At 50.5% G+C, this 27,869-nt stretch overlaps 1 protein-coding gene and 1 long non-coding RNA gene across 4 annotated transcripts; one reads left to right on the forward strand and one right to left on the reverse strand.

Moving 5' to 3' along the window:
* The first annotated feature begins 1,724 nt into the window (after positions 1 to 1,724).
* Dpep1 (dipeptidase 1) lies at positions 1,725 to 27,236 on the forward strand. 3 transcript variants are annotated; one of them, XM_063278335.1, is made up of 12 exons: positions 1,725 to 1,951; positions 11,142 to 11,708; positions 19,524 to 19,682; positions 24,117 to 24,249; positions 24,454 to 24,586; positions 24,691 to 24,841; positions 25,017 to 25,086; positions 25,353 to 25,529; positions 25,612 to 25,696; positions 25,772 to 25,847; positions 26,030 to 26,165; positions 26,246 to 27,236. In XM_063278335.1, exons 3-12 carry the CDS (start codon positions 19,579 to 19,581, stop codon positions 26,411 to 26,413), a joined length of 1,233 nt encoding a protein of 410 aa, XP_063134405.1. In that variant the 5' UTR covers positions 1,725 to 1,951; positions 11,142 to 11,708; positions 19,524 to 19,578; the 3' UTR covers positions 26,414 to 27,236. The 3 variants fall into 3 exon arrangements, with proteins under 3 accessions (XP_063134405.1, XP_006255845.1, NP_446043.1); XM_006255783.5 differs by lacking the exon at positions 11,142 to 11,708 and having other exon boundaries at positions 1,807 to 1,951; NM_053591.2 differs by lacking the exon at positions 1,725 to 1,951 and having other exon boundaries at positions 11,613 to 11,708; positions 26,246 to 26,586.
* Positions 5,872 to 7,195, reverse strand: LOC120098589 (uncharacterized). Its single transcript, XR_005496932.2, has 2 exons — positions 6,935 to 7,195; positions 5,872 to 6,371 (listed from the first exon to the last, which is right to left on the reverse strand). It is a non-coding gene; the product is annotated as an uncharacterized LOC120098589 (long non-coding RNA).
* Positions 27,237 to 27,869: the final 633 nt, after the last annotated feature.

The raw sequence follows: 27,869 nt of genomic DNA on the forward strand, positions 1-27,869 counted from the left end.
CAGACATGCAAACGCACCCGGAGCGGGGTAGGGGGTGGACTTGCCTGCCTTGGCCGCTTGCTGTAAGGTGCAGTCTTCATTCTTCTCTTTATTCCACTCAAGTACGTCTACGGGATGGCACTGCCCACCCTCAGGATGTGTCTTTAGGTCTCTGCCCAGCTTGTCTTCCCTCTCGCTAGACCGCAGTCCCAGAAAGAGATAAATGAGGCCACTAGAAAGATTTCTACACCCATAAGGGAGCACTGAGTAGGAATGATATGAACTTTGGGAAACAGCCAGTCTCCCTGGTTTAGGGGGGAAAGACACACGCGTGTGCGGACATTGTAATGTCAGTGGGCAGGAGTTGTACAGGTCCTTGTACACACTCAGGGAGGGCACAGAAGACACCCTGGGTTTCATAGCTCTGTGAGACATAAGTCTGAGTAGAGCTCCGGACACTGATTGACCCGGAAGGGCAAAGCAGAAAGACAGATTAGTGTGGACCTGGGTCATCGTGAAGGGACCCCTGGGTGAGTGCCTCAGAGCCTTCATCATAGAGGAAGGAAACCATGATAAAATCAGGACCACTTTAGGTAACTTGTACTCACTGAAGGGCAAGTGGGCTGTGTTCCTGAACGCTGTGGCCTTGGCCAGATAATCACACACTACCCTTCAGGCAGAGCGGGTGTGCGAGGGAGGAGGGTCCTCTCAGGCAACAGGTTTTGTGGCAGCCCATAATTAGAAACACCCCAAGCAGACCTAGCAAAGTGACACAAAATTTTAATCTATCCGGAGGCGGAGACAGGGGGATCATAAGTTTGAGTCCAGCCTGGGCTACAGAGTGAGAACTTGTCTCCAAAAGCAAGCAAACAAATAAAAACAAAAAACCAAACAAAAATATGAACAGGCCCATAAGAAGAGGATCCTGTTCTCTCGGCCATCAACTCGCTGACCACTGCTGATGAGCTTCCACTGAACTGAGGAAGCACTTCTTTGCTCAGCCTCTTGGCATCTTGTCTGTACCTGGGGCAATGAGGACAGTCCTCCGATAAACATGTGCATATTGGTTTCTGTGTGGATCTGCACAAGCGGCTGAGGGACCCTTGTGGGTACATGGTAGTTGCACAGTTAAAATGTTTACTATTGGGCTGGAGAGATGGCTCAGCGGTTAAGAGCACCAACTGCTCTTCCAGAGGTCCTGAGTTCAACTCCCAGCAACCACATGGTGGCTCACAACCATCTGTAATGGGATCTGATGCCCTTGCTAGTGTGTCTGAAGACACAGTGTACTCACATACATTAAATAAATACATCTTTTTAAAAAAAAATGTTTACTATGAAGACTGATGAAGGTTTGACTGTCCTAATATGGCTCAGGGTCCAAGAACTAACTTGCAAAATTCAACTGTCAGGGCTGGAGAGAGATGGCTCAGCGGTTAAGAGCACTGACTGCTCTTCCAGAGGTCCTGAGTTCAATTCCCAGCAACCACATGGTGGCTCACAACCATCTGTAATGGGATCTGATGCCCTCTTCTGGTGTGTCTGAAGACAGCGACTGTGTACTCATATACATAAAATAAATAAATCTTTAAAAAATTTTTTCAACTGGCAGAACAAGATTCCAGCACTCTAAGAGGGAAATGCCAAGTGCCTGGCCTTCTTAAGAGGCTATCTCAAGGATGCCCACAGGAGGTTTGTAAACTCGCCAGACTGACTCCGCCTTGGGGTGAGGACCGCTATGCTACAGCATAAGGGCTCAGAAAGGAGGGGATTGGAGAGAGAGTTCCCTCCCGCCTGCCACCCCATGACTTCTCCCCTGACCCCTCCTTCTCATTAAAAGAACACAGGTCGGAAGTGGGGTTAGGAGAGGTCTGGGAGGAAAGGCAGGTGGTGGGGAGGAGCCAGCATCTGAGGCCTGGGGAGCTGCTGTGACTAGGAGGACCTTTCTGGGACAAACCTGTATATTGCTGGGGTGAGTGGGCTGGGGGTCAAAGGACCGGCGGGGACTCAGAGGGCACTGCCTTTGAGAAGTATTGTTTGGAGGGAAGAGTTGTGTCTGTCTGCAGGGCTCCGTTGGAGCCTAGAAACGGACAGAGAAGGGCTATTCAGTGGTTCTAGGGGCCGAGAAAGCCGTCTCAGTGATGGCCTGCTGTGGTCTGGTTGTCTTGGCCTGCTGTGGTCTGGTTGTCTTGGCCTGCTGTGGTCTGGTTGTCTTGGCCTGCTGTGGTCTGGTTGTCTTGGCCTGCTGTGGTCTGGTTGCCTTTGCGTCGTCAGCAAGCCTTCGACTCTGCCTTTGGCTCCAGCTCCTTCCTCGGATGTCCTCTTTGTCCCTTCTTTGCTTTCCTTTAGACCCTCTAACTTGTCCCTTTGTTCCCAAAGCTTTCCTGGAAACAGGGTGAGGGCCAACTGCTCTTCCTGCCACTTCAGTTTCCATACAAGGAGATGTGTGTTGAATGCAGGGGTGTTTGAGATGAAGAAATGAAAACACTATTAGCTTTCGAGGTGGTGGAACAGGGGCTAGGCTGGTTCTCCCTGGGCTCAGAATGTTCTGTCCTCCTGCCAGCAGTAGATCTGCAACAGCAGTAACACAGAGCAGCATCTGACACATTCAGGGAATGGTCTTTGTATGAGGTGTAAAGGCAAGTCCTCTGCTGAGTCTCCTTTTGGGATTCTAAGCCTAACACTTAGGACCCGATGCTTGTCATCCAGGTTGGTTCCTGTCTAGACTGGGTCTCTGGGTACCTCCGTCTGGTCACGGCCAAGCACCTGTCTTCTTCAGACATAGCTTATTTAAGGTGGGTTTTAATCTCAGCACCCGGGAGGCAGAAGCAGGCGGATCTCTATGAATTTGAGTCCATGTGGAGGGATCCAGGCCAGCCATCGAGGCCCCCAACCCAACAGCAGCAAAGAGAACTCTTTGAACAGTTGCAGTTGCCCAAGACTAGGGTTGGAGCAGGAGCACAGTGGAGGAGTGAGTCCCTTGCCTGTGCTTGGCCCTGAGAGAAGATTCATCATGATTGCCTTTCAAGTTCTGGTGATTAACCTTAGGTTTGATTTGTGCTTTTTTGTTTTGTTTCGTTGAGACAGAATCCCTCTGTGTAGCCCTGGCTGTTCCAAACTTGTCTGCAGACCAGGCTGCCTTCAACTCACAAAGATTAGTGTAACTGCCTTTGGAATGCTGGGGTTAAAAGCAGGCTACCATGTTCAGCTTTTTTTTTTTTTTTTTTTTTGGAGCTGGGGACCCAACCCAGGACCTTGTACTTGCTAGGCAAGCACTCTACCACTGAGCTAAGTCCCCAACCCCCACATTATCTTTTTTTTTTTTTTTTTTTTGGTTCTTTTTTTCGGAGCTGGGGACCGAACCCAGGGCCTTGCGCTTCCTAGGCAAGCGCTCTACCACTGAGCTAAATCCCCAACCCGACATTATCTTTTTAATTTGATCATTTAATCAACTCTTTTCTGTAGATGTCAAAGGAAAGGTGGGGACACAGGTCCATGGTATTACAGAGCATGCTTTTAGAGAGAAAGTTTCAGGTCCAAATTGGGTCTTGGGGCGGATCCTGCTGAGGCATAAACTACTGGGTGGGTACCTCCCCTGGGAGGGGAGAAGCTGACTTCTGAGATGGGAGGAGCTGACTTCTGAGAAGGGAGGATCTAACTTCTGAAATGGGAGGAGCAGACTTCTTAGACAGAGGAGATGGGAGGAGCTGACTTCTGAGAAGGGAGGAGCTGACTTGTGGGGTGGGAGGAGCTTCGAGATGGGCGGGGCTGACTTCTGAGATGAACGGCCCATTGGTGGTGTTGGGTACCCGTGGCTTGGGCTCCTAGGCAGAAAAGGCATTAGGACCTTGTCCTAATATTCAAACACCACCTTGTCATGCTTTCTCTGGGCCAGATGAGTTCTCCTGTCTGTAAAGTTCTCAGTGGGGGATCTTGAGGAAGCCCTAGGTCAGTGTCAGCTCTGAGGGCTAAGATCAAACTCCTACAGCAGTAGGAGTTCTCTGAGGGCAGGTGAGCCCAACAGATGGATGCCTACCCCAGACCCTCAGTTCCTACCGGAAGTAGAAGCAGTAATGGTGGCCCTTCTAAGAGTCGGGTTTACAGTTTGGTATGAGCTAGATGAAGAGGAAAGGCAGTAGAAGGAGTTAGGACTTTTTATTCCAGATCCCCTTCTACCTCAGACAGTCCTGAGGGTTGCCAGGTCAGGAAAGCAGCCACAGTGGCCCAGGCGAGAGTCTAGACCCCATCCGACGCTGGGCCAGATTATGAGTCATGGCTCCTATGGCTCTGGGCTTCCATGCCTTGGTTTGCAGAGTTAGGCAAGAGGGGTAACAGCAGGACTTGCTCCCAGGGAGAAAGGATGTGAGTTAAGAATTGGGGCCTCAGAGAGAGGGCACCATGGAAAGCTGGGATGGTGCCAAGCACTTGGCCGTCTTGCCAAGTCCTCAGAGTCTGTAAACGGAGCCTACCATGAGCAATTAGGAACAGCTTTCCTGAGTGACTGACTTGTCATTATCCCCCAAGACCCCGATCAGACCATCAAGGAGAGCTGTTAGAGACACAGCTGGCAGAGGGCGGCAGCCGAGGCTGCCTGATGGATGTTTGTGCTGACCACACAGGTGCAGGGACACCAGCTGTGTAGCATGGCCTGTGTCCTTGTCTGGAGTTCAAGACTGGGAACAAGCAGTTTTGCAAGGCACTTGCCTGAGTGCCCGGCATTACTCCTGAGTGTTTACCCGTGTCTTAGTTAGGGTTTCCACTGCTGTGAACAGACACCATGACCGTGGCAACTCTTATAAAGAACAGCCTTTAATCGGGGCTGGCTTAATGGTTCAGAGGTTCAGTCCATTATCATCAAGGCAGGAACATGGCAGTATCCAGGCAGGCATGGTGCAGGAGGAGCTGAGTTCTACATCTTCATCTAAAGGAAGCCAGGAACTGTCAGTCTGTCTTCAGGGAGCTAGGAGGAGGCTCTCAAAGCCCACCACACAGGGACACACTTCAGCCAACGAGGCCACACTTCCCAATTGTGCCACTCCCTGGACCAAGCAGAGTGGCCAAACTACCACAGCCAGCCTCAGACAGGATGCTAACGCCTGAGGAGTCACAGAATGATGTGCCTCTTTCAACCCAGAGTCCCCTCCTCCCCACTTCACAGTCTGGGAGCTTACAGGCCACATAGGAGCCCCTCCTCCCTTCTGCTCTCTGCCCTGACCCGGTCTTTGCTTTCTGGCATGAAGTATGGAAGTAAGATTTGTGGAGAGATTTGCTGATAAAGCCCAGAGATGTCAGCAGCCCCACCCAGGGAGAAAGCTCAGGGCCAACTTCACCACGGTGGTTCTTTAACAATCTGTCTCAGAATAACCTAGAGGACTTACCCAGGGCAAGTCCTGACAAGGTGTGCAGGCCTTCAAACTCCCTGACAGATGTGTCAGTGTTTAGATGTCCCACTTCATAGCAGAGGGAACCACTGAAATGTCCTCACTTGACCTTGGTCTAGAAACTCAAAGTGGGGCTGGAGAGGTGGCTCAGCGGTCAAGAGCGCTGTCCACTCTTCCAGAGGTCCTGAGTTCAATTCCTAGCAACCACACGGAGGTTCATGACCATCTAGAAAGGATCGGTCTGATGTCCTCTTCTGGCATGCAGGTGTATATGTAGGTAGGCCACTCATACATTAAAAACATACGGGGCTGGAGAGATGGCTCAGTGGTTAAGAACAGTGACTGCTCTCCCAGAGGTTCTGAGTTCAAATCCCAGCAACCACATGGTGGCTCACAACTATCTGTAATGGGTGGGGTCTGATGCCCTCTTCTGGTGTGTCTGAAGACAGCTACAGTGTACTCATATATAATAATTAAATAAATCTTTAAAAAAAATAAAAACATACATAAATAAGTTTTTAACATACATTTAATAATAATAATAAATATTTTTCAAGAAGAAGCTGAAAGTGTGTCAGACAAGGCCACTAGGAATAGCAGATAGGCCATCCTGGGAACAAATCACTCTTCTTCCTTCAAAACCAACCGGAATTCTGGGCATGGCTGTGTCCCCTCAGCAAAGATGGAGGCCAAGTGTAGAGGCAGCCAGGGAGCCAGGGTGGCTAAGAAGGCTTTGGAAAGATTGCGACTACGCTTCACCCTTTGACCCTTCATAATTCACTCTTGACTGGAACATGCCGGAATGAACAAATCAGACCTCCGAGGTCACGGGCTGCTCTCTAGCGGGAGGAGCAAGCAGTGAGCCAAACGTGAGCAATCCACAGCTGCTGGATGCTGGGGAGGCCTAGGCAGCAGGAGACAGTGCTGAGACAGCCTGGCCAAGGGAGGCCTGGAGTGGCTTCTGAACAGGACCTTCAGGTAGACACAAATGCCCTGAGGCCTCGCACACACCTGGAGAGCCACAGGGGTGGAGCAGAGAGGGCATTAGGTCAAAGCTGGGGTCATATGTCATGGAAGGTCTCCTAAGGGTCTTCTCTGGGGCATGGGACCTCTGAGGGTTCTGACAGGTCCTTAAGTCAGGCTAAAAGATGTAGGACCAGCTAGGAGGGTGGTGGTGCACAACTTTAATCCCAGCACTCGGGAGGCAGAGGCAGGTGGTTTGAGGCCAGCCTGGTCTACAGAGTAAGTTCCAGGACAGCCAGGGCTACACAGAGAAACCCTGTCTCAAAAAGATGTTGTCCCACCATATTGAGAGCACAGAGAGAAGCTGACCAGGTATGAGTTGGGCATTCAGGGGATGAGAGATCACAGCGGACTCCTCTGGCAGGGTTTACTGAAGGATGAATGTGTGAGACAAGGTCCTTGGAGAAGCAGAACCATCAGAGGTATGGGTAGTATGTAGCCATGTATTGGCTCTTCCATCAAGCAGGGGGTCTTAGGGTTTTACTGCTGTGAAGAGACACCATGACCAAGACAACTCTCCTAAGGACAACATTTAATTGGGGCTGACTTACAGGTTCAGAGGTTCAGTCCATTATCAAGGCGGGGAGCATGGCAGCATCCAGGCAGGCATGGTGCAGGAGAAGCTGAGAGTTCTACCTCTTCATCAGAAGGCTGCTAGAACACTGACTTCCAGGCAGCTAGGAGGAGGGTCTGAAAACCCACACCCTCAATGACACACCTATCCCAACAGGGCCACACCTATTCCAACAAGGCCACACCCACTCCAACAGAATAACGCCCACTCCAACAGGGCAACACCCACTCCAACAGAATAACACCCACTCCAACAGGGCAACACCCACTCCAACAGGGCAACACCCACTCCAACAGGGCAACACCCACTCCAACAGGGCAACACCCACTCCAACAGAATAACACCCACTCCAACAGGGCCACACCTATTCCAACAAGGCCACACCCACTCCAACAGAATAACACCCACTCCAACAGGGCAACACCCACTCCAACAGGGCAACACCCACTCCAACAGAATAACACCCACTCCAACAGGGCAACACCCACTCCAACAGGGCAACACCTACTCCAACAGGGCAACATCTACTCCAACAGGGCAACACCCACTCCAACAGGGCAACACCCACTCCAACAGGGCAACACCCACTCCAACAGGGCAACACCCACTCCAACAGGGCAACACCTACTCCAACAGGGCAACACCCACTCCAACAGGGCAACACCTACTCCAACAGGGCAACACCCACTCCAACAGGGCAACACCCACTCTAGTAGGGCTACACCCACTCCAACAAAGGCCACAGCCACTCCAACAAGGCCACACCTCCTAACAGTGTCACTCCCAGGGCCAAGCATTGCAAACCATCACACAGCGGGTCTGGGAATGCTGGGGTACAAACTCCAGCCAATGCTAAATCGAGTGAACACAGTCCCACTCAGGCAGCAGGTGGAGGAGCAGTCTTACACTTGGGAACCCCATGTTTCCTTCAGGCCCCAATGGCATCCATGAGACACACCCACCTTAGAGGTATCTGCTTCATGAGGCTAGATGTGTGACTGCAACTTTCATCTGGAAACACCTTCAGACACTCTAAGAGCAAGTGACCTCCGGCCTGGAATCCTGTGACCAGTCACTCTGACATAGCATTAGCCATCTCAAAGGGTGATGGTGGTGCATGCCTTTAGTCCCAGCATTCAGGAGTTCGGGGCCAGCCTGATCTACAGAATGAGTTCCAAGACAGCCAGGGCTACCCAGAGAAAGCCTGTCTTGAAACAAAACAATCATCTCGTGATAAGGAGCTATTTTAGGGATCTTGGAGGGACTGGAGCCTTCAGGAAGAGGGAAAACCATGACGAAACAAGAGAGGGAAGTGTATTGAGTTGGAAAGACTGAATTTCCAGCCATGGGTGCTCAAGAAGCAACTGGGTCTGAGCTCTGGGGAATTCTGGAGCCTGGGGAAGTCATAGGAGCAGAGATGGGCTGTGATACCAGCAAGGTCATCCACACAGCCAGGGAGCCATAGACCATCTGTCAGGGACAAAAGCAGACAAGGGACTCAAAGGGACTTGGTCTCCAAGGAAGGGATAAAGCAGAGCTTGCTTGGAGAGTATTATGGAGTCAGCTGGCGGAGACACTAGGCTAAATCTGAGGAACTGCTCTGCCTCTGTGAGAGGGAAAGGCAGGCTCTTAGCAGAGCTGGTGCAGGGGTTCCCCAGGGAACACCACATAGTTCTGACTCCATGCACATCCTGTGTAGACTGTGCGTGCCAGGTCCTGCAAAATGGACCAGATGCCGAGCTGCTGACACAGGAGCTATTTACGAGCCTGAAGCCCAGGGACCCCTGAGGGCGATGATACCACCTGAGGCTTGTAATTAAAGTGGTGCCGAAGGGCAACTAGGAGACCTTGCAGGACCGTGGTGGATTTACCACAGAAGCATAGCACACAGAGTGGAGGAACCAAAGGGCTGAGCTGTCTCTAAGACGTGAGGGCAAGATCTGTGTTCAGAAGGCAAAAATCCTGGGAACCAAGGGTAATCGCGGGCCCTTGTCCTCCCTGCTAAAGTGAAGGGCTGAGAGGTGGGTAGAAGGGCATTGGAGACGGTCTGGAGGAGGCCTCTGCTTAGCTAGGGTTAGGGACCTCTGTCTACTATTACACAAGAGCTATAATAGGGTGGGGGTAGAAACAGAACAGGGAGCAAGTCTCACACAGGGACTCCCGGGAATTGGCCTGGGAGGTAGCAAGAAAGCCAAGCCAAGGACATGGATCCTAGTTGATGGAGAGTTGGAAGGAAGAAGGAAGGTCTCAAGGACAGAGCCTAGCTCTCTTGCTTTTAGGGGTTTCCAAACACATGGGGAGTGTGGGGAGTTCTGCCTCCCACACCACACACCGCTAGGCTCCCTCAGTGTTTGGCCGTTGCTCAGTTCGTGTGCACTTTTACCCTGCACACACACACCACTAGAGACAGAGGCTCTGTCTGTCTGAGAGGCTTCAGGCTGGCTGGTCAACGGTAGGATGCTGCATTGTCTGCGGTGCTGAAGACAGACAAGGGGCTTTATAACCTATGTGCATCAGGCTTGCTCCTAGGGCTGGAGAGATGGCTCAGTGGTTAAGACCACTGGCTGTTCTTCCAGAGGTCCTGAGTTCAAATCCCAGTAACCACATGGTGGCTCACAACCATCTGTAATGAGGTCTGATGCCCTCTTTTTTTTTTTTTTTTTTTTTTTTGGTTCTTTTTTCCGGAGCTGGGGACCAAACCCAGGGCCTTGCGCTTCCTAGGCAAGCACTCTACCACTGAGCTAAATCCCCAACCCCGGTCTGATGCCCTCTTATGGTGTATCTGAAGATAGCTACAGTGTACTTGCATATAATAATAAATAAAATCTAAAAAAAAAGAAAAACATTGTATGACAATTACGAAAAATAATTGAGTTTTTTTTTAAAGCACATCAAAGATAAAACCAGGACTCTCAAGGTGTTGTCAGAGCTTTAGGGCAGCTCTGGGCTTCTCCGGGTGTCAATGGAATTCTTCCCAGGGCTTCTGACCTTGAGCACTCCTGTCTCTACCCAACAAGCCTTGTGGGCCTTCCCTCAGAAGCCCCACTCAAGCGGGTAGAAAGCCTTTGGCAGCCTCACCTGGGGAGGAGATGGGAACCTAGGACTTGCCCTGGTATGGTTTGCCGTGGGCCGTTTATAAGGTTCTCCTGATTTAGCGACTTGCTAAGATGCTTTCTCTCCAGGGACTTTCAGAAGGGCTCATGAGCTTTCCCAGGGTTCCATCAGTAACAGACCAAGTGCCCTCATCCCCAATTAGCCCCATTGTATCCTGTGTCTTCCAAGCCCCTCACGTGCAAGGAGACTGACCCCCCCCCAAGGCAGAAGAACGAGGGTACTTGGAAATTTCACCTGACAACCCCTAAATGAACTAAGGATTCAGGAGACATCAGGGGACCCTGGGTATCTGAGTTAGCAGGAACCTCAAAGCTATGGAAACATATGATATACCCATTTGCTGGTCCCTGATCCTGAGCCCTCAGCTCCTTCAGGACATAGGCCGTTGCTAGCCTCTTCTCCCTAGTCCTGGTCCACCCCTGGACCACAAGAGAACGGTCACCTGCCAGTCTTTGGGTGACAGCCCACACTGGGTGGCTAAGGAAGAGTTAATTGGCTCCAGCGGGAGAACCGAGCATGGTGTGACCCTGTCTGTCTATATTCCCACTCCCTCATCTATGGGGAGAAAGACCCCAGTCTGACTCTCAGGGTCTTTCACTGTGTCTGTCCCCTCCTGAAACCTGGGGTCCGAACGTCTTACAGTCGTCACTGGATAACTAGGTTGTCCTCAGCCATACACAGGATGATTGAAATTCAGGGAGCAACCCCCCTGCAATTGCACAGCGAGGCCAGGGGTGGCCAAAGCAGGGGCAGAGGCCTCTGCATGTTCCTACTGTGCCCCTCCCTGGTGGCCGACCTGGCCTTTCCTCCTGTCTTACCACTGGGCTACCCTACTCTCTACTACCACAGAATCTTAAAACCCATAGAGAAGCCCTGCCTCCTGCTTCCAGAGAGGCACCAGACCCTCCCACAGTTTCGAAAGACCTGTAGCCACGCCAGAGAACATTCCAATCTGAGGCTGCTTTCCTTTCTCCTTATGGTGAGGATGAAGAGAAGTAACCCCTCCTCATTTGAACAAAGGATCCAAGAGCTCCCAGGGGTGGGCCTAACAGTGCTGGTTCTATTCCTAGGCTGGAGAACTGGCTGTCTCAACTGCGAAGCACAGATCGTTTTTACCTCGATAAGGGGGTCAGAAGACAGAAGAAAATATGTAGTTCTAAATCCCAAGGCCACCTCAGGACATTGAGCTCAGGAGAAGGAACCCAACCAAGAGTGTGCATATACTTTGAGACCACACTTCAGACTCCTCTTCTGGCTTCTTAACTCAGTTAGCTTAGAACATAACTCTGTTAACTCGATGCCCCTGTGCCATGACCTCTGAGGTAGAGAGCTCGGGTAACTGACAGTGGCCCCAAAGGCCTGTCATTCTCCAGACTTTTGACCCGGAGACCCGGACCCCACTGGATGCTCTGCGTTACTGAGGGCTTGCGTGCGTGCCTTTCGGAGACGAGGAACAGCTGACATGTGTGAGCCATTAGCCCTGTCTGCTCTCCTTGGCACATTGTAGAGCCCCAGGGAGTTTCCCTTTTAAAGAGGTGGCCCTTCGAAGCTGGAGGACTGAGGAGCAGGCTGTCTCTCTCTGGGTTTCAGCCGCAGGACTGAAGCCACCTTCTCACCCCTGACCTGCGTGTGCTGTGGTGAGTGTTGGGGGACTGGGAAGCAGCAGTGGGGGGAAGTCAAGTGAGAGCAAGGGACAGAAAGCCGTTTCCATTTCTGGTTAGAAAACACCCTGTGGGCAGGGGAAACAAACAGATAGACCGTGAGCAGTGTCTACATGTGGAGAATGACGCCCCACCACACCTTGAAGGGAGAAGCCCTACAAGGCGAGAGCGTTAGGTTGATAGATACAGAGGGCCTCATTAGCCCCAGGCAGAACAAAAGTGTTACATCTGGATGTCCAATCTGGTGTGGGGGAGGGGGAGGATGAAGCTAAAAGCTGGATGCCCCCCACCCCTGGCTTTACATTTTTAACTTTTATTTTTTATAATAAAATTACATCATTTTTTCTTCTGTATCCTTGACCTTTCCATAGCATTTTTTCTTTTCTTTTTTTTTTTGGTTTTTGTTTGTTTTTTGTTTTGTTTTTTATTGGATTTCTTAAATATACATTTCAAATGTTATCCCCATCCATAAACCCCCATCCCATCCCCATCCCCTATCCATTCACCAACTCTTTCTCACCTTTTTGCCGTGACATTCCCATACTCTGAGGGGTCCATCCTTGGCACGACCAAGGGCCTCTCCTCCCATTGGTGCCCAACAAGGCCATCCTCTGCTACATATGCAGCCAGATCCGTGGGTCTGTCCATGTGTACTCTTTGGATGGTGGTTTAGTCCCTGAGAGCTCTGGTTGGTTGGTATTGTTTTTAAGGGGTTGCAAACACGTTCAGCTCCTTCAATCCTTTCTGTAACTCCTCCAATGGGACCCCATTCTCAGTTCAATGGTTGGCTGCGAGCCTCCGAGCTGGGCCCTTCTTTAATGCAGCCAGGGTATGCAAACAAAACTGCAGTGAGAAGTGAGAAGACGACCCCATGGGGCAGAAAACTAGGAGCTACAATGGAACTCGTAGGCAGGATGAGGGGGAGATATGAAGATGTTACCCACCCGAGGATGGACTGGAGGTGATGGAAGGAAGACCTACTCTTCAAGTGACCTTCGATATCATATGGCATGGCCCCTGAGGATGTAGGCTTTGGAGACCGAGGTCAGGGTAAGAGCTTGGCTGTTGGTCCTGAAAGTCCAGCAGTCTGGGGGATGTCCGTACAGATGTCAGCCTGGTATACATCTGGGAGACAGGCTGGTCTGCTGTGCCCCCTGTGACCCAGTGACATCCCCCAGGGGAAAAGGGATAGGGATAGATGATGCATGGGTTACCACTCCACTCGCCAGAAACTCATTCGGGGCCCTAGGTTCAAGAACCCACAAGTAGTCATATGAAACGGAAGGCAGCGCTGTGGGCACTCAATAGGGCATAGATCTGGGTGGTACTCGAGTGGCTGGGTGCATCCACCTCTGGGACACGGGTAAGTGTGGCAGGGGCCATATGGAGAGTGTATGATCCAGCAGATGACAGGTTTACGTGTGCACATGTGAAGCTGTCTATCGTTGTCTAGGCATCAGAGTATCTCTCTGCTTAATAGGATGGGAAAGTCCGCACATGTATGCAGAAGCATGGCCACACATTTAGAATTCCTTGGGTATGCCCAAGTGTTTCTGCCTGTGGTGATCTGTGTGAATGTGTGGGACCTGGGCAGGTCTGTGTCTGCATGAATCCCTCTGTACAGAGAGTAACGTTCCCATATGGATATGTGTGTTCAAACATGTCTACTGAAGATGGTGTTTATGAGGGAGTATATGTGTAATGTGGATTTACAAGCACATATGTGGAGTATGTTTGTGTTTTCACTGTGTGGGGGTGCCACCCCACCTGCGTGTGTTCAGATGTCCCTGTGTCTGGACGTGCTCTGTGACCTGTGCTTATGGAGGACATGACATCCCACATCTGAGGTCTCTGAGCTATTATGCAGTTGTCTCTACTGCCCCACGGCTGGCTGGCGGCAGGACCAGGGTTAAGTTAGCCCATCTGACTCTCGAGTTACAAGAGGCAGCTTAGAGGCAGCTTCCTAAGGTCCTGCATCACAAGGAGGCTTGGCACAAGGATCTGCAATAAGTTCTGGGTAGCGGGGTCTTCTGTGTCAGGGCTTGCTAACTTCAGGCCCATCAAGGCACCCCACTCAATGTAGCACATTTTCAGGGGGTTGGGATATGCACTCCATGGCATCCTCTCTGACTGGTTGGAACTGGAGAGTACTGTTTAAGTGGCGTATGTTTATTTTTACTGTGTTCTTTCTGCTTTTGGCAAGTAAGCTTGTTTTTCTAATGAATAACACCGGCCTACACATAGATATGGTTCAAGGCCAACTGTTAGTTTGAAAGCAAGGCTTGAGGCCAGCGTTGGGTATGGATGCCTTGAGAAGCCATCGCCAAGGCAGGCAGAAAGCAGTGTCGGACACACACACACACACACACACACACACACACACACACACACACACACTCACATCACATAAAAATGGAAAAATAAGGGGGACTGGAGAGATGGCTCAGAGGTTAAGAGCACTGACTGCTCTTCCAGAGGTCCTGAGTTCAAATCCCAGCAACGACATGGTGGCTCACAACCATCTGTAATGAGATCTGATACCCTTTTCTGATGTGTCTGGGGACAGCTACAGTGTACTTATATATAATAATATATAATAAATAAATAAGTCTTTAAAAAATGTTAAAATGTTCATTGGTTGACCCAATGAAGCCACCTGGCCTGTTGCTGTCTATACACCTAGGCTGTTAGCTGGCCCCTCAGTGGAACCATGTCAGCATCACATGGTGTCAAGTGCACTCCAAAGGAAGCCTTGCAAAGGGAGGCTCCCTAACCCAGTAGAGATGTCATAGACAGCTGGGGTTGGTGATGGTTAACAGTGGGATTCTGGAAATGCCCGGGATGAGATTCGAGAGAGACAGAGAGACACAGAGGAGGAGATAGACAGAGAGAGAGAGAGAGACAGAGACAGAGACAGAGACAGAGACAGAGAGACAGAGAGACAGAGACAGACAGAGGGAGACATAGAGAACTATAACCTAGTCAAGGCAGGAGGAAACCACTGAGAGACAGCCCTGAGACGAAATCTTCCAGAACCAGGACAGTTTTTCTCAACAGTGCTCCTGGTTCCCTTGGAGAACCCTGCCATTGGGGTAAGCTCCTTTTGTCGAGTGTCAGCCCTCGTTCGAGTCCCACACAGCCCCGTCCGGCCCACTTTACTGCTGCTTTAGCCTTAAACATCAAGTAGAGGAACAACAGGGACAGGTCATGAGACACTGTCAGTGCCCTGGAAAGTGCAGAAACAGGAAAACAGAGGCTGGAGTCCACTCAGTGAGCCAAGGGAACACCAACAACAGAATAGTGTTGCTACAGAGCACTGTGGCTTTCGCAAGCAGAGTGTGCCAAGGGAAGAACAAGAAGCCAGTCTGGGGAAGTTGAATATATAATTTCTGAAATAAAACATGAAGACAAAAGAGAGGAAGTCACCCAAGGACATAGAAAGAGAAAACACACACACACACACACACACACACACACACACACACACACACACACGGACGCACGCATGCACGCAACTGAAACTAGGCAAGGCCACAGGGGTGTGAGCCGAGGTAGGAGTACTAAAAGTTCAAGGCCAGCCTAGGCGCCCCCTCAAAATGAAAAGGAAGGTGTGGGGAGATAGTTCAGAGGTAAAATACTTGCCACAGAGGGATGAGTACCTGAGTTTGATCCCTGGCACTCATGTGAAAAACCGCATGGGAGAAGCAGAGACAGATGGATGCCCCAAGCTCACGGGCCAGCCAACCTCGCCAAGTCCATAAACCCCAGGTTCCAAAGGCAGATCTTGTCTCCCAAACCCTGTTCTGGAGAAACAACACCAAAGGGAGTCTCTAGCTTAGTGTGCACAAACCTAGGGTCTAGCTCCATGCATTCCCAAAACAAAGTAGCCTTGTGCACTAGTCCACTTGCTACACCTGTGTACCTGCACGTACGAACACACACCCACCTACACATAGACACACCCACAAGCTAAGTGAGGAGGGCCTCGATGGGCAGAGGGGCAAAGGAGAGCCAAGTGCCAGATGTGTAGGTATGACAGTGTCCATGGAACAGGGAGGGAAAGATGTACCTTGCTTGGCAGAGTCTTTTCCTAGCACGCACGATGCTCTAGGGCTCTATTCTCCCTCCCACATATAACCAGGCGCGCCCCACACCAGGCAGAAGGAGGCCAGAAGATCCTAAGTTCAAGGTCACGTTCAGCTAGTAAGTTGGAGGATGCATGAGACCCTGCCTTTAAAAAAGAAAAAGAGGTTTGGAGAGATGGCTCAGTGGTTAAGAGCACTGACTGCTCTTCCAGAGGTCCTGAGGTCAATTCCCAGCACCCACATGGTGGCTCACAACCATCTGTAATGGGATCCGATGCCCTCTTCTGGTGTGTCTGAAGACAGCGACAGTGCACTCATATACATAAAACAAATAAATCGGGGTTGGGGATTTAGCTCAGTGGTAGAGCACTTGCCTAGGAAGCGTAAGGCCCTGGGTTCGGTCCCCAGCTCCGAAAAAAAGAACCAAAAAAAAAAAAAAAACCAAAAACAACAACAACAAAAAAAACCAAATAAATCTTTAAAAAAAGAAAAAAGAAAAAGAACTGAATGTCAAACACTTCGCTCACTGAGAAACCCCAGACCTGTCAGGAGAAGGAGGCTACACTGCCCGGAAAAGAAAATCCATGCCATCTGCAAAGAGCTGGGCTAATAAAATATTATGATTTTACTATTATTATTTATATTTCTGCTGACCCGATGTTGTTCTGATCAACAGCTCAAGTGAGACAGACTTTGGAGCCTTCGGGCTCATGGGCAAACGCTTTACAGCCCAGAACTGCACATCCAGCAAACTGTTGACCCGGCATGAGAGCTGAATAGGCAAAAGGCAGGCATGTAAGAGCTCACAAGTGTGGTCCCTGCACGCCCACTGCCAGAGGATGCTGTGAGGACTTGTCCTAATCACGTACAAAGCTAAGCTGAAGGAGAGGAATGGCTAAACACGGATAATGAGTGGAAGCCGGAGGCTCCAAGCTGGCAGCCAGGCATCCTGGAGGAGGGGAAGCCAGAGGAGAGAGCCTGGGAAGGAGGAGTCTGTAGTATCTGGAACCCAAAAGACCGAGAGAATGTGATAACGCTACCCTGTGGGAGGACCTGGGTCAATCAGAAGTTCGGAACAAACAGGAAGACACTGCTTTTTGTTTTTTTTTTAAGATTTATTTATTTATGGGCTGGAGAGATGGCTCAGAGGTTAAGAGCACTGACTGCTCTTCCAGAGGTCCTGAGTTCAAATCCCAGCAACCACATGGTGGTTCACACCCATCTGTAATGGGATCCGATGCCCTCTTCTGATGTGTCTGAAGACAGTGACAGTGTACTTATATATAATAAATAAATAAATCTTTAAAAAAAAGATTTATTTATTTATTATATATGAGTACACTATAGCTGTTTTCAGACACACCAGAAGAGGGCATCAGATCTCATTACAGAGGGTCATGAGCCACCATATGGTTGCTGGGATTTGAACTCAGGACCTCTGGAAGAACAGCCAGTGCTCTTAACCACTGAGCCACCTTTCCAGCCCAAGACGCAGCTTTTAAAGACAAGGTTTTACTCTGTAGCCTAGGCTAGCCTCAAATTTACCACTTTCCTGCCTCAGCCTCCCAAGTGCGGGAGTCCAGAAGTTATATGGATGAGCAAGTCATGACTAGTTTGATGAACCCTCTCCGAAAGGTTCAGTTCTGAACCCTCTAACTCGGTGGTTCTCAGCATATGGGTCATGACCCCCTCTGTGGGTCGAACGACATTTTCATGTGGGTCACATATCAGATATCCTGTATATCGGATGTATGCATTACGATTCGTAACAATAGCAAGATTACAGTTATGAAGTAGCAATGAAAATAGTTCCATGAGGAACTGTGTTTAGAGGGTCCCAGTGTTAGGAAGGTTGACGTTTCCTATAAAAATAAAAAATAAAAAAAGTAAATAAAAGGACTTCTTGATTTCAGAGACAATGAGGCTGAGAAATGTGAGCAGCTCATAAAATCCCGGATTGACCTACAGTTGATGAGGCGGGACTCGAACTGGAGGCTCTCTTGGGCACACCATTTTGCTTTTGTGTTTTCTGCATCTGAAGCTGAAACCGAATCCTAGCTTGTGCATTCTAGGCAAATGCTGCAACACTGAGCGCCAATCCCCACTCCTTTAGGATGTTTAAACCGGTACAGAGAGGACAGGAGACATTTTTTTTTTTTTTTGGTTCTTTTTTTTCGGAGCTGGGGACCGAACCCAGGGCCTTGCGCTTCCTAGGTAAGTGCTCTACCACTGAGCTAAATCCCCAGCCCTGACAGGAGACATTTTAAAAGCAGTTTTAAATCCAAGCTGGGTGTGGTGGTGAACTTATACAACCCTGGCACTTGAGTCATGAGGGTAGGAGGCTAAGAGTTCAAGGCCAAGGTGGGCAGTGGTGGTGCATACCTTTGATCCGAAGCACTCAGGAGACAGAGGCAGGCAGGCCCTGAGTTCAAGGCCAGCCTGATCTACAAAATAAGTTCCAAGACTACACTGAGAAATCCTGTCCAATGGGAAAAAATGCAAAAATTGCAAACAAGCAAAATAAATATCGCAAAGAAAGTATAAGAAGAGGGAACAAATGAATCCAGAGTGTGCTGCCCCTAATGGGATGTTATGGAACATGATTTAGGCGCTAAGGATTCTGGGAGGGACACAGGATTACATAAGGCTGCTAAACAAGGAGAGAAAGGGCTAACAAAGGACTAACGAAGACATAATTATTATTCCTAATTGTAGGACTTGAGGAAGAATGCTGATTTGAAAACCTTAGTGAAAGCAGCAGGGTGTGGTGGGCCTGCCTGTAAATTCAGCTCTTGGGGGGTGCGGTAAGGGGGCTAAGGCAACAGGATAACCACAAGTTCCAGTCCAGCCTGGGTTACAGTGTATCTCACAGTATCCTGCTCCAAAGTGAAAAGTCCTTTCCTGTCCTCCTCACCCACCCAACAACCTTAAAACACAGACACAGATCGCTTTGCAAACCAATGTAGCAGCTGTCAGTAGAGCAGGAGGGCTCCGTGGCCCTCTTTGTCAGCCACAACGGGTCACAGGGCTGAATGTGTATGGTGACCTGTCCCAAATACCACAGAGGTACAAGGACAGTGGCTCTTCCTGGGTCTCAGGATTCTTGGGGCCTCTTTGCCAGACGCAGTGGGAGCTGGGAAAATGACGTACACTCTACTCCAATGAGGAGGTATACTGACAGCTGCTACCTGACCCAGTCTCCCCAGCAATCATTTGAAATGCTCCCAGCAGGAGGGAAAGTCAGGCTCAGGGGCTCAGGCCCCTGCCAAGGAAATATAGCCGACTGTGACCTTTCTTCTCAGGGTCAGGAGGACCCTTATTAGATACTATAATCCTGACCTGTCAGAATTCAGGAACTTACAGTGAACTGGACCCCAAAGGGCAGGTCTTCATAAAGGTACCAAGCCCCCAGGGCCATATGTGCCAGCAAGTCAGCTAATAGCCTTGTGCTAGCCCCTTCTGAGTCCATCTCAGGGTCTAGAACCCCACTTTCTTGCTAAGCCTCTATCTGGCCAACACAGCTACGCCCAGTATGGGGTCATATATGTTACCTATCCTGAAAGGGAATGAAGTAGTTACTCATTGAACATTGGAAGTTATAAACAGGACTCAGTCTTAATTACCTGGACCAAAGGCCTCTCTCCTTTCTCCTGACAGCCATAGCAGCTCCATCTGGCCATTAGACATTTTTTTTCCCTGTACACAGGCCACCACGGAGGTGTCAAGGCAGCTGTGGAAGCAGATCCCTGAGGAACCTTGAAATGTTGATCATCTGGTGGTTCTGGTCTCTGCTGGCCATCTGTGCTTCTGACTCCTTCCGGAACCAGGCGGAGAACATCATGAGAACCACACCGGTCATTGACGGGTGAGTGACCAGTGACCACCTATTGAAGTGGTTGCAAGGACCAGGGCCTTCCATACGTCTGCTGCCTGCCCCCCTCCACCGGCTGAATCATGGTTCCTGTTTATTTCTGGCCTCATCTTGGTGGAGCGTCTTAGGACCTACAACAGTTTCAGCAAAAGAGGGCCTTTAAGAGGGACAGGAAAGGAGGTGCAGTGTCCTGGTACCCAAATCTCAGGGCTCAAGAAGGTCAGTGTTCGGTTGTGTCTGGGGGATTCTAGTCATATGTCTTAGGGAGGGACCCAAGTCCCCTACCTGGATCCCCGCTGAAAATCTGAGGCGAGGGTGGCTTCACACCAGGAAGGTCCTCTTGAGCATCCCTCGGGCTGTCTGTCCTCTCTCCTGTATCCAACCGAGTGCCTCTCTTGCCTCTTCGTGAAGGTCACACAGCACTGTGGTACATGTCCGTTCTGAAGTGTCCCATCCCTCTGTTGTCACTAGAATACTTGAAGACCTCTTGCCAGTTCCTTACCACCCAGCGGCGAGAGCATGATCACTCTAAGGCTACCCATCACTTGCCCACTGGGTCACTATGAATGCCCCTAATGGACCGCCACCAGCATCCTTGGTGCCTGAGGCATACAGACCCTAGAACTGCATTTTGACCTGGCAGAGGTGGCTTTGCTTCTTCAGGAGACAGGAAGCCACAGAGAGAGATGAGGAAAGAGGTGGCCAGGGTGGCTCTAAGTATGGCAGGAGGCTGGCTCCTGAGGTATCCAGGGCCCCTTTCGAGAGTTCCAGCCCTCCCTGGCACCTTCCGCAGGGATGAGTTTCCTAGACAGGCTATAAGTGTCCTCAGGCTAAAGATTAAAGTCCTTTTCCTAGAAGCTGCCTAGCCCTCCCACGGAGAGCTGGCAAGGCTGCTTTGGCCAGCCCAAACCTATTCCTTTATCCATTCAGTGAACTTATCATGAAAACTCTGTGCCAGGTGCAAGGGTGGGGCCAGGGAGGGAGAACAATCTGTTCAGCCCATTCCCTAACCTTCCTCTGGGAGTGACATTCACATTGCAGGAGGCTGAAGCTCATATCCCTTTGCTGAGCGATGGATTGAGCACCAGTCTTAGGGAGAGGCGTATTACCCTGAGCTTTCCAAAGGAGCTTCCTTGGTGGACTGGCTTTGGAATAGCCAATACTGGGAGTGGATGGGGTCAAGGTGAAAGAGAGATGATGCCAGGTGTCAGGTGACCTAGAACACGGATTTAGCAGACCTGAGTCAATTATCACGTGATGCTGGGTGTCCTTGCTTCCACTTGTAATCTCAGCACTTGGGAGGCTGAGGCAAACGGGACCCTGAAGGCCTGAGGCCAGCCTGGATCTCATAAAGACCTCACGTTCCATCTAGGGTAATAGAAAGGCCCTGTTTAAAAAACACAAACAACCCCAGGCATCGTGGCACATGTCTTTTATCCCAGCACTTGAGTAGCTGAGGCAGGTGGATCTCTGTGAGTTTGAAGCCAACCTGGTCCACATAGTGAGTTCTTAGATGGCCAGAGTTGACACAGTGAGATCGTGCCTCAAAAAAACAAAAAAACCACAAACACAAACCAGGGGTTGGACAGGGGAAGACAAGACTTCTCAGTGTAGCCCTGGCTGTTCTAGAACTCACTCTTAGACCAGGCTGGCCTCAAATTCACAGAGATCCACCTGCCTCTGCTTCCCAAGTGATGGGATTAAAGGTATGCACCGCTGTTGCCCAATCTTTTGTTTTTTTAAAGATTTAGATTTATGTATTTATTTTATGTATGTGAGCACACTGCAGCTGTCTTCCATTGAGCCATCTCTCCAGCCCTGGGATTTAGTTCTTAATAAACACATAGTAGTTTACAGCCATCTATAAATTCAGTTCCAGGGGATCCAATGCTGTCTTCTTATATCTGTGAGTACAAGGCACACACATGATACACATACATATATACATACATACATACATACATACATACATACATACATATATACATACCTATATACATACATACATACATATACACATACATACACACATATGTGTAGGCAAAAAGTAAAACACACACATAAATTTAAATGAATAAATCTGAAATAAATTAAAGGAAATAAACCACAGGGCTGCAGAGATGGCTCAGAGGTTAAGAGCACTGTCTGCTCTTCCAGAGGTCCTGAGTTCAATTCCCAGCAACACCACGGTGGCTCACAACCATCTGTAATGAAATCTGGCGCCCTCTTCTGGCCAGCAGGCATACATGCAGGCAGAATGGTGTCTATGTAATAACCCACAAACAGGCTGAGCAGGGTGACTTGAGCTGGTAATCTCAGCATGTGGAAGGTAGAGGCTGGCAGATCACAGCAAATTTTAGGCCAGTTTGGGCTACATGGAGAGTTTAGGCCATCCAGAGTTGCATAGTGAGACTATCTCAAAAGAAGCTGACCCTCGGGGTTGGGGATTTAGCTCAGTGGTAGAGCGCTTGCCTAGGAAGCGCAAGGCCCTGGGTTCGGTCCCCAGCTCCAAAAAAAAAAAAAGAACCAAAGAAGCTGACCCTCAAAAACAAAAACAAAAACAAAACAAAAACAAAAACAAAAAACTCATGTGTTTCACAATATTTGGGAAAGGAGCTGTGTGCCTCAGTGGGGCTCTACGATGTTGCCTAGTGCCTTAGTCATGGTTTTACTGCTGTGAACAGACACCATGACCAAGGCAAGTCTTTTTTTTTTTTTTTTTGGTTCTTTTTTTCGGAGCTGGGGATCGAACCCAGGGCCTTGCGCTTCCTAGGCAAGCGCTCTACCACTGAGCTAAATCCCCAACCCTAAAGGCAAGTCTTATAAAGGACATTTCATTGGGGCTGACTTACAGGTTCGGAGGTTCAGTCCATTATCATCAAGGTGGGAACATGGCAGCATCCAGGCAGGCCTGGTACAGGAGGAGCTGAGAGTACCTCCTCTAGTTCCAAAGGCAGGTAGGTGAAGACTGGCTTCCAGGCAGCTAGGATGAGGGTCTTAAAGCCCACACCCACAGTGACACACCCACTCCAACAAGGCCCCACCCATTCCAACAAGGCCACGCCCACTCCAACAAGGCCACACCCATTTCAACAAGGCCACGCCTACTCCAACAAGGCCACACCTTCTAATAGTGCCACTTCCTGGGCCGAGCCTATAGAAACTGTCACACCTAGTGACACCTAGCTGTCCTGTTCTTGTAGAAGCTCGCACAGGCATAAAAATCACCTAAGGATGCATTTCGGTGGACAGATCCAAAGGACTACATTAACAGTAACTCGTTTACCTTAATACTGCATTAACAGTAACTCGTTTACCTTAATACTGCACTCTCCAGGGAAGATGCCCCATGTCACAGATGAGGAAACCCAGGTGTAGCAAAAAGGAACTGGGATGGAAAGTAGACAATGGGGACAAAGCCAGAACTTGGGAAAGGAGAGTGTCCCTCAAAGCCCCAGCTTAACACAAACTCCGCGGCCCAGAGACTGGTGGTTCACTGTGGGCTTCCTCAGCTGTCCTGTGCACGCCAATCAGCAGAGTCCTGCCGGGCCTGAGCCTACAGTCTTGAAGAAGCCTACCTTGGCTGCTCCTGGAGCTGACAAGTCAGGCTCTGTACCAGCATAGGCAGAGATGAATTTTTTAAAGAGACCGTCTTCTAGCTACTAGCTCGGGGACCTAGCTCCTGGCACTCTCCTTCTTCTGTGAAAGCACTGACTCCCTTGGGGCTTCTCAGAGGATCAAAGCCCTTCGGATTTGGAGATGAACTGGGTGGAGGTGAGCCTGGATTTGCCACAGGAGTAGAGATAAAACAGAGTCTGAGTCTTCAGAAGGGTGGGAGCCAAGCTACTCCCTACAGGCCCTGGCTTGCTGGAATTCGAACTGAGGACCTCTGGAAGAGCAGTCACCGCTCTTAACCACTGAGCCATCTATCCAGCCCATGGCTTTGCTTTCAAGGAACAGACTTAGTCTTTGAACTGAAAATGTCCTATCCCTGTATGGTCCCTGCAGTGACTCCCTGTCTCAGGAGGTTTTGCAGCAGAGCAGGGACCTGCCCCTTCCTCCAGCCTGCCAGTGGGATGGGGTATAAGAAGGCATAACCTAGGGGTTGGGGATTTAGCTCAGTGGTAGAGCGCTTGCCTAGGAAGCGCAAGGCCCTGGGTTCAGTCCCCAGCTCCGAAAAAAAGAACCAAAAAAAAAAAAAAAAAAGAAGGCATAACTTAGCCAGACTCAAATCATGGCCACTCGGCCTGGGGTGCAATTAGGAACCTCACCAAGTTAGAGGCAGTCCACCTCTGAGGCCTGCATGTTGGCCTTGAGCTGTGGGGTGTCTGAACTGGAGAAGGGAAGTCGACAAGGCGGCTGGCTCAGAAGCCTCCAGGCCCAGTTCTAATCCACCTTGGACCCCTTCTTGCCTCCTCCTCCCCCCAGGCACAACGACTTGCCTTGGCAAATGCTCACTCTGTTCAACAATCAGCTCCGGAAATCAGAGGCCAACCTGAGCGCGCTAGCGGAAACACACACCAACATCCCCAAGCTGAGGGCTGGCTTCGTGGGAGGCCAGGTACACCCTCGAGTCTCCCGTTTGCTCTGTGCTGGGGTCTCCCCTACATTCCCTGAGGGACTGGTTAGGTACGGCCTGCCTTAGAGAAGCATGTCTCGTGGGCCCCAGGGATCCCAGAAGGGCAAAGGAGCAGGCCCATGTGTACACTGGGCTAGGCTCAAGTATCCGTGGGCTGGGCTGTCAGCTCTTCCCTTCGACCCCCAGTTCTGGTCCGCATACATGCCTTGTGACACCCAAAACAAAGATGCCGTGAAAAGAATATTGGAACAGATTGATGTCATACATCGCATGTGCCAGCTCTATCCTGAGACCTTCGAGTGTGTCACCAATAGTTCAGGTAGTGTCCCACCCAGGCCCCGATGTCCTCCTGCCGCACTTGGTTTTAAATAGAGGGTGGGACTTTGAAGGTCTAGCGCCAACCCTCTGCTCCGTTTTCTGTAGACATCCTACAGGCGTTTCGGAGGGGGAAAGTGGCCAGTCTGATTGGCGTGGAAGGTGGCCACTTGATTGACAGCAGCCTGGGTGTTCTGCGGACACTCTACCATCTGGGCATGCGGTACCTGACCCTTACGCACAACTGCAACACACCCTGGTAAGGAGTCCCCATGAAAACCCTGTGACATGGTCAGAAAAGGAAACCAATGACCTCTGTTACACCCAGAACCCTGGTCTCTCCTGAGCTCCAGACCAGGCACCGTTATCTGGGCAGGCGACGGTGGGCTGGGACTATTGCCCTGTTCCCTAGACACATGTGTGTTTTTCTTCAGGGCCGACAATTGGCTAGTGGACAAAGGAGACGACGAGGCTGAGAGCCAAGGACTGTCGCCCTTTGGGAAGGTGAGATAAAGAATTACAGTCTCCAAAGGATGGGACAGAGTGTCACACCTCAATGGACTTTGGTTTCCTTCTCACGTGCATAGAGCTAATGATGCTCATTTCCGGGGTAGAGTCTGTTGGAACCCTTGGATATTCAGAATGCTGAACCCTGGGTACCCCCACGACTTCCAACCACTAAAGGCTTGACTAACACTTAGTGCTGCCTTCCCCCTGACTCAAATTCGGGATGTCTGTGAAGTGTACCCAATCCTATCCCCCGCCCCCAGCTTGTGCTGAATGAGATGAACCGTCTGGGTGTCATGATTGACTTGTCCCACGTGTCTGTGGCCACCATGAAGGACGCTTTGCAGCTATCCAAGGCACCGGTAATCTTCAGCCACTCCTCTGCCTACAGCGTGTGTCCACACAGGCGGAATGTGCCTGACGATGTGCTGCAGCTGGTGGTAAGGGACCGAGAAGTGAAGGGGGCCCCCTTACCTCTTGGGGGTCCTCTCTAACTGTCACCCCCAACCCCTTTCTGAGCAGAAGAGCACAAACAGTTTGGTGATGGTGAACTTCTATAACCAGTTCGTGTCCTGCTCAGACAGCGCCACCTTGTCCCAAGTGGCTGGTAAGTAGGTAGGACCATGCAGTGGCCAAGTAAGGGACAGCCTTGCTTAGGACTCACACATGCTACTCCCTACAGACCACCTGGACCACATCAAGAAGGTGGCAGGCGCAGGGGCTGTGGGCCTTGGAGGAGATTATGATGGTGTTACCAAGTAAGAGTGACATCTTCTAATGATGGAGTTGTGGTCCTACTTATGTGTCCTGATGGGACAGGGGAGGGGAAGCATGACCTCAGTGCAGTGCAGAACATTTTGCTGCAAGGACGCCCTTTGGGTCTTCATGTACCCGGAGACTGGCCCGTCTGCAAAGCCCGGTCCTCTTGGTCTTGGCCTAGCCTTCCTGTGGGACTGGAGGATGTCTCTAAGTACCCAGACCTGATAGCAGAGCTTCTCAGGAGGAACTGGACAGAAACCGAGGTCAGAGGCCTGCTGGCTGAAAACCTGCTTCGGGTCTTCTCTGCAGTGGAACTGGTGAGGAGAAAGTGGCCATCTGGGTTTCCTATCCTTCCCCCAACCAAAGAGCAGGCTGCCTAACTCGGGTCTGTCTCCAGGTAAGCAATATCATGCAAGTTCCTGAGGAAGAGACTATCCCTGTGGAGAAGCTGGATGGCTCCTGCAGGACATTCTATGGCCACTCAAGGGCCCCCAGCATCCACTTGCAGATAGGGGCCCTGTTGGCCTCTCTGGCTTCCCTGGTCTTCAGTCTGCATCTTCTGTGACATCCCAAGGACCAGAACCTCCTCCAGTGCTCTCTGAGCTCAGGAAGACTGAGCAGGCTCAAAGTCCCTGTTGTCCATGCCAAACCACATCCTTTCCTGAAGAAGCAGTGGGCTTACCTGGGGACAGCTCAAGACACAGGCACGCAATAAACACAATGTCCTTTAAGTGCTAAGTAGGCATCTCAGCCCTGGAAGGTTCGTCTGAGCATGGAGAGAGCAGATTTTGTGAGAACAGCTCTGGGTCAAAAGGACACAGGAGCACCTGAGTTCTTGGAGGGGAGGACTGGAAGGAACCCAGAGGTCTGCAGAGGGTCTCATGTGAGCAGTGACTAGTTTGAAATGTCATGGTTCATGTTTCAGTGGCTACCTTCCCCCCATTGCTGTGCATGTACCACATGCACACAATCCCCTCGCCCCTACACACATGTACTTATGTGCACACAGCCACAAACGAAGACACTCAGATGCACATCTATATCACACACAGGCGCATGCACTCTGCTGACACATACCATAGGAGAGTCACACATATCTATCTGGGTTCTGTAGTGCTGGGAAGGGACCCAGGTAATCTGAATTTGGTCTAATCTTGGAAGGTAGGCTCCAGATAGGATGGGTGCCTGCACTCACGGGGGTATCCCACACAGCTATCAGCAGGTTTTTTCCAGATTCACAAGGCTTATGGTTATCTTCTGTGTGTTACCTAGCACGGTTGGCAGTGTGAAGCAGGGTGCCAGGCTTTCCAGTGAGGACATTCAAGGATGAGTCTTGTGAATAAACTTGTGAGGGACAGCGTGAAGCAGCTCCCCTGAATGGCCAATGACCCCTTTGTGGTTCATGCTGCTGAGATACTCCTCATGGACATGGGCGAGGACTCCTTTGTTGAGAATCAGTCTCTGGGTACCCCGCAGAGGGTTCAGGGTATCACTGCTTAAGTATATGAAACCCTGTGGTCATATATCCCTTTCAGATCTGCCTTCCCTGAAAGGAAAGAGGGTAGAGGATAGCCACAGCTCGTGGGGCTGACCACAGGGGCATCCCCGCCTGGCATTAATTTTCGTGTGTCCCGAGGAATCCTCCAACTCACTATGCAAGCACGGGTGACCTTCATCATCTGTTCTCCCCGCCTTCACCTCCAAGGGCTGCTGTTTCAGGTTCAGACCATCTCTCTTGGCTTCTATGGTGCGGAGGATCAAACCTGGGACTTTGCGCATGTTGGGCAAGCATGGTACCAACTGACACCAGCCCCAGGTTGGCTTTGAGAGTCCTAGGCTACTCATTTGCACATGCCACCAAGGAACGAAAGGACAGGGGCCTGCCTACCCCCAGGTCTGTGGGTATTAGCACAGAACAAGCCTTGGTCCAATCTGTGTCTGTCACAAAACAGTCCACCAAGTAATATCCTTCTTAGTCTGGTGTAAATGTCCCCAGGAGCACCTTCGGACTATTTAGTATG

This window comes from Rattus norvegicus, chromosome 19, assembly GCF_036323735.1.
Source record: "Rattus norvegicus strain BN/NHsdMcwi chromosome 19, GRCr8, whole genome shotgun sequence".
Taxonomy (NCBI): Eukaryota; Metazoa; Chordata; class Mammalia; order Rodentia; family Muridae; genus Rattus; species Rattus norvegicus.

Coding starts and splice junctions, on each gene's coding strand:
- Dpep1 (XM_063278335.1), top strand. CDS start 19,579: ATGTTGATCATCTGGTGGTTCTGGTCTCTGCTGGCCATCTGTGCTTCT. Junction 19,683..24,116: donor ACCACACCGGTCATTGACGG/GTGAGTGACCAG, acceptor TCCTCCCCCCAG/GCACAACGACTTGCCTTGGC. Junction 25,848..26,029: donor GATTATGATGGTGTTACCAA/GTAAGAGTGACA, acceptor GTCTTGGCCTAG/CCTTCCTGTGGGACTGGAGG.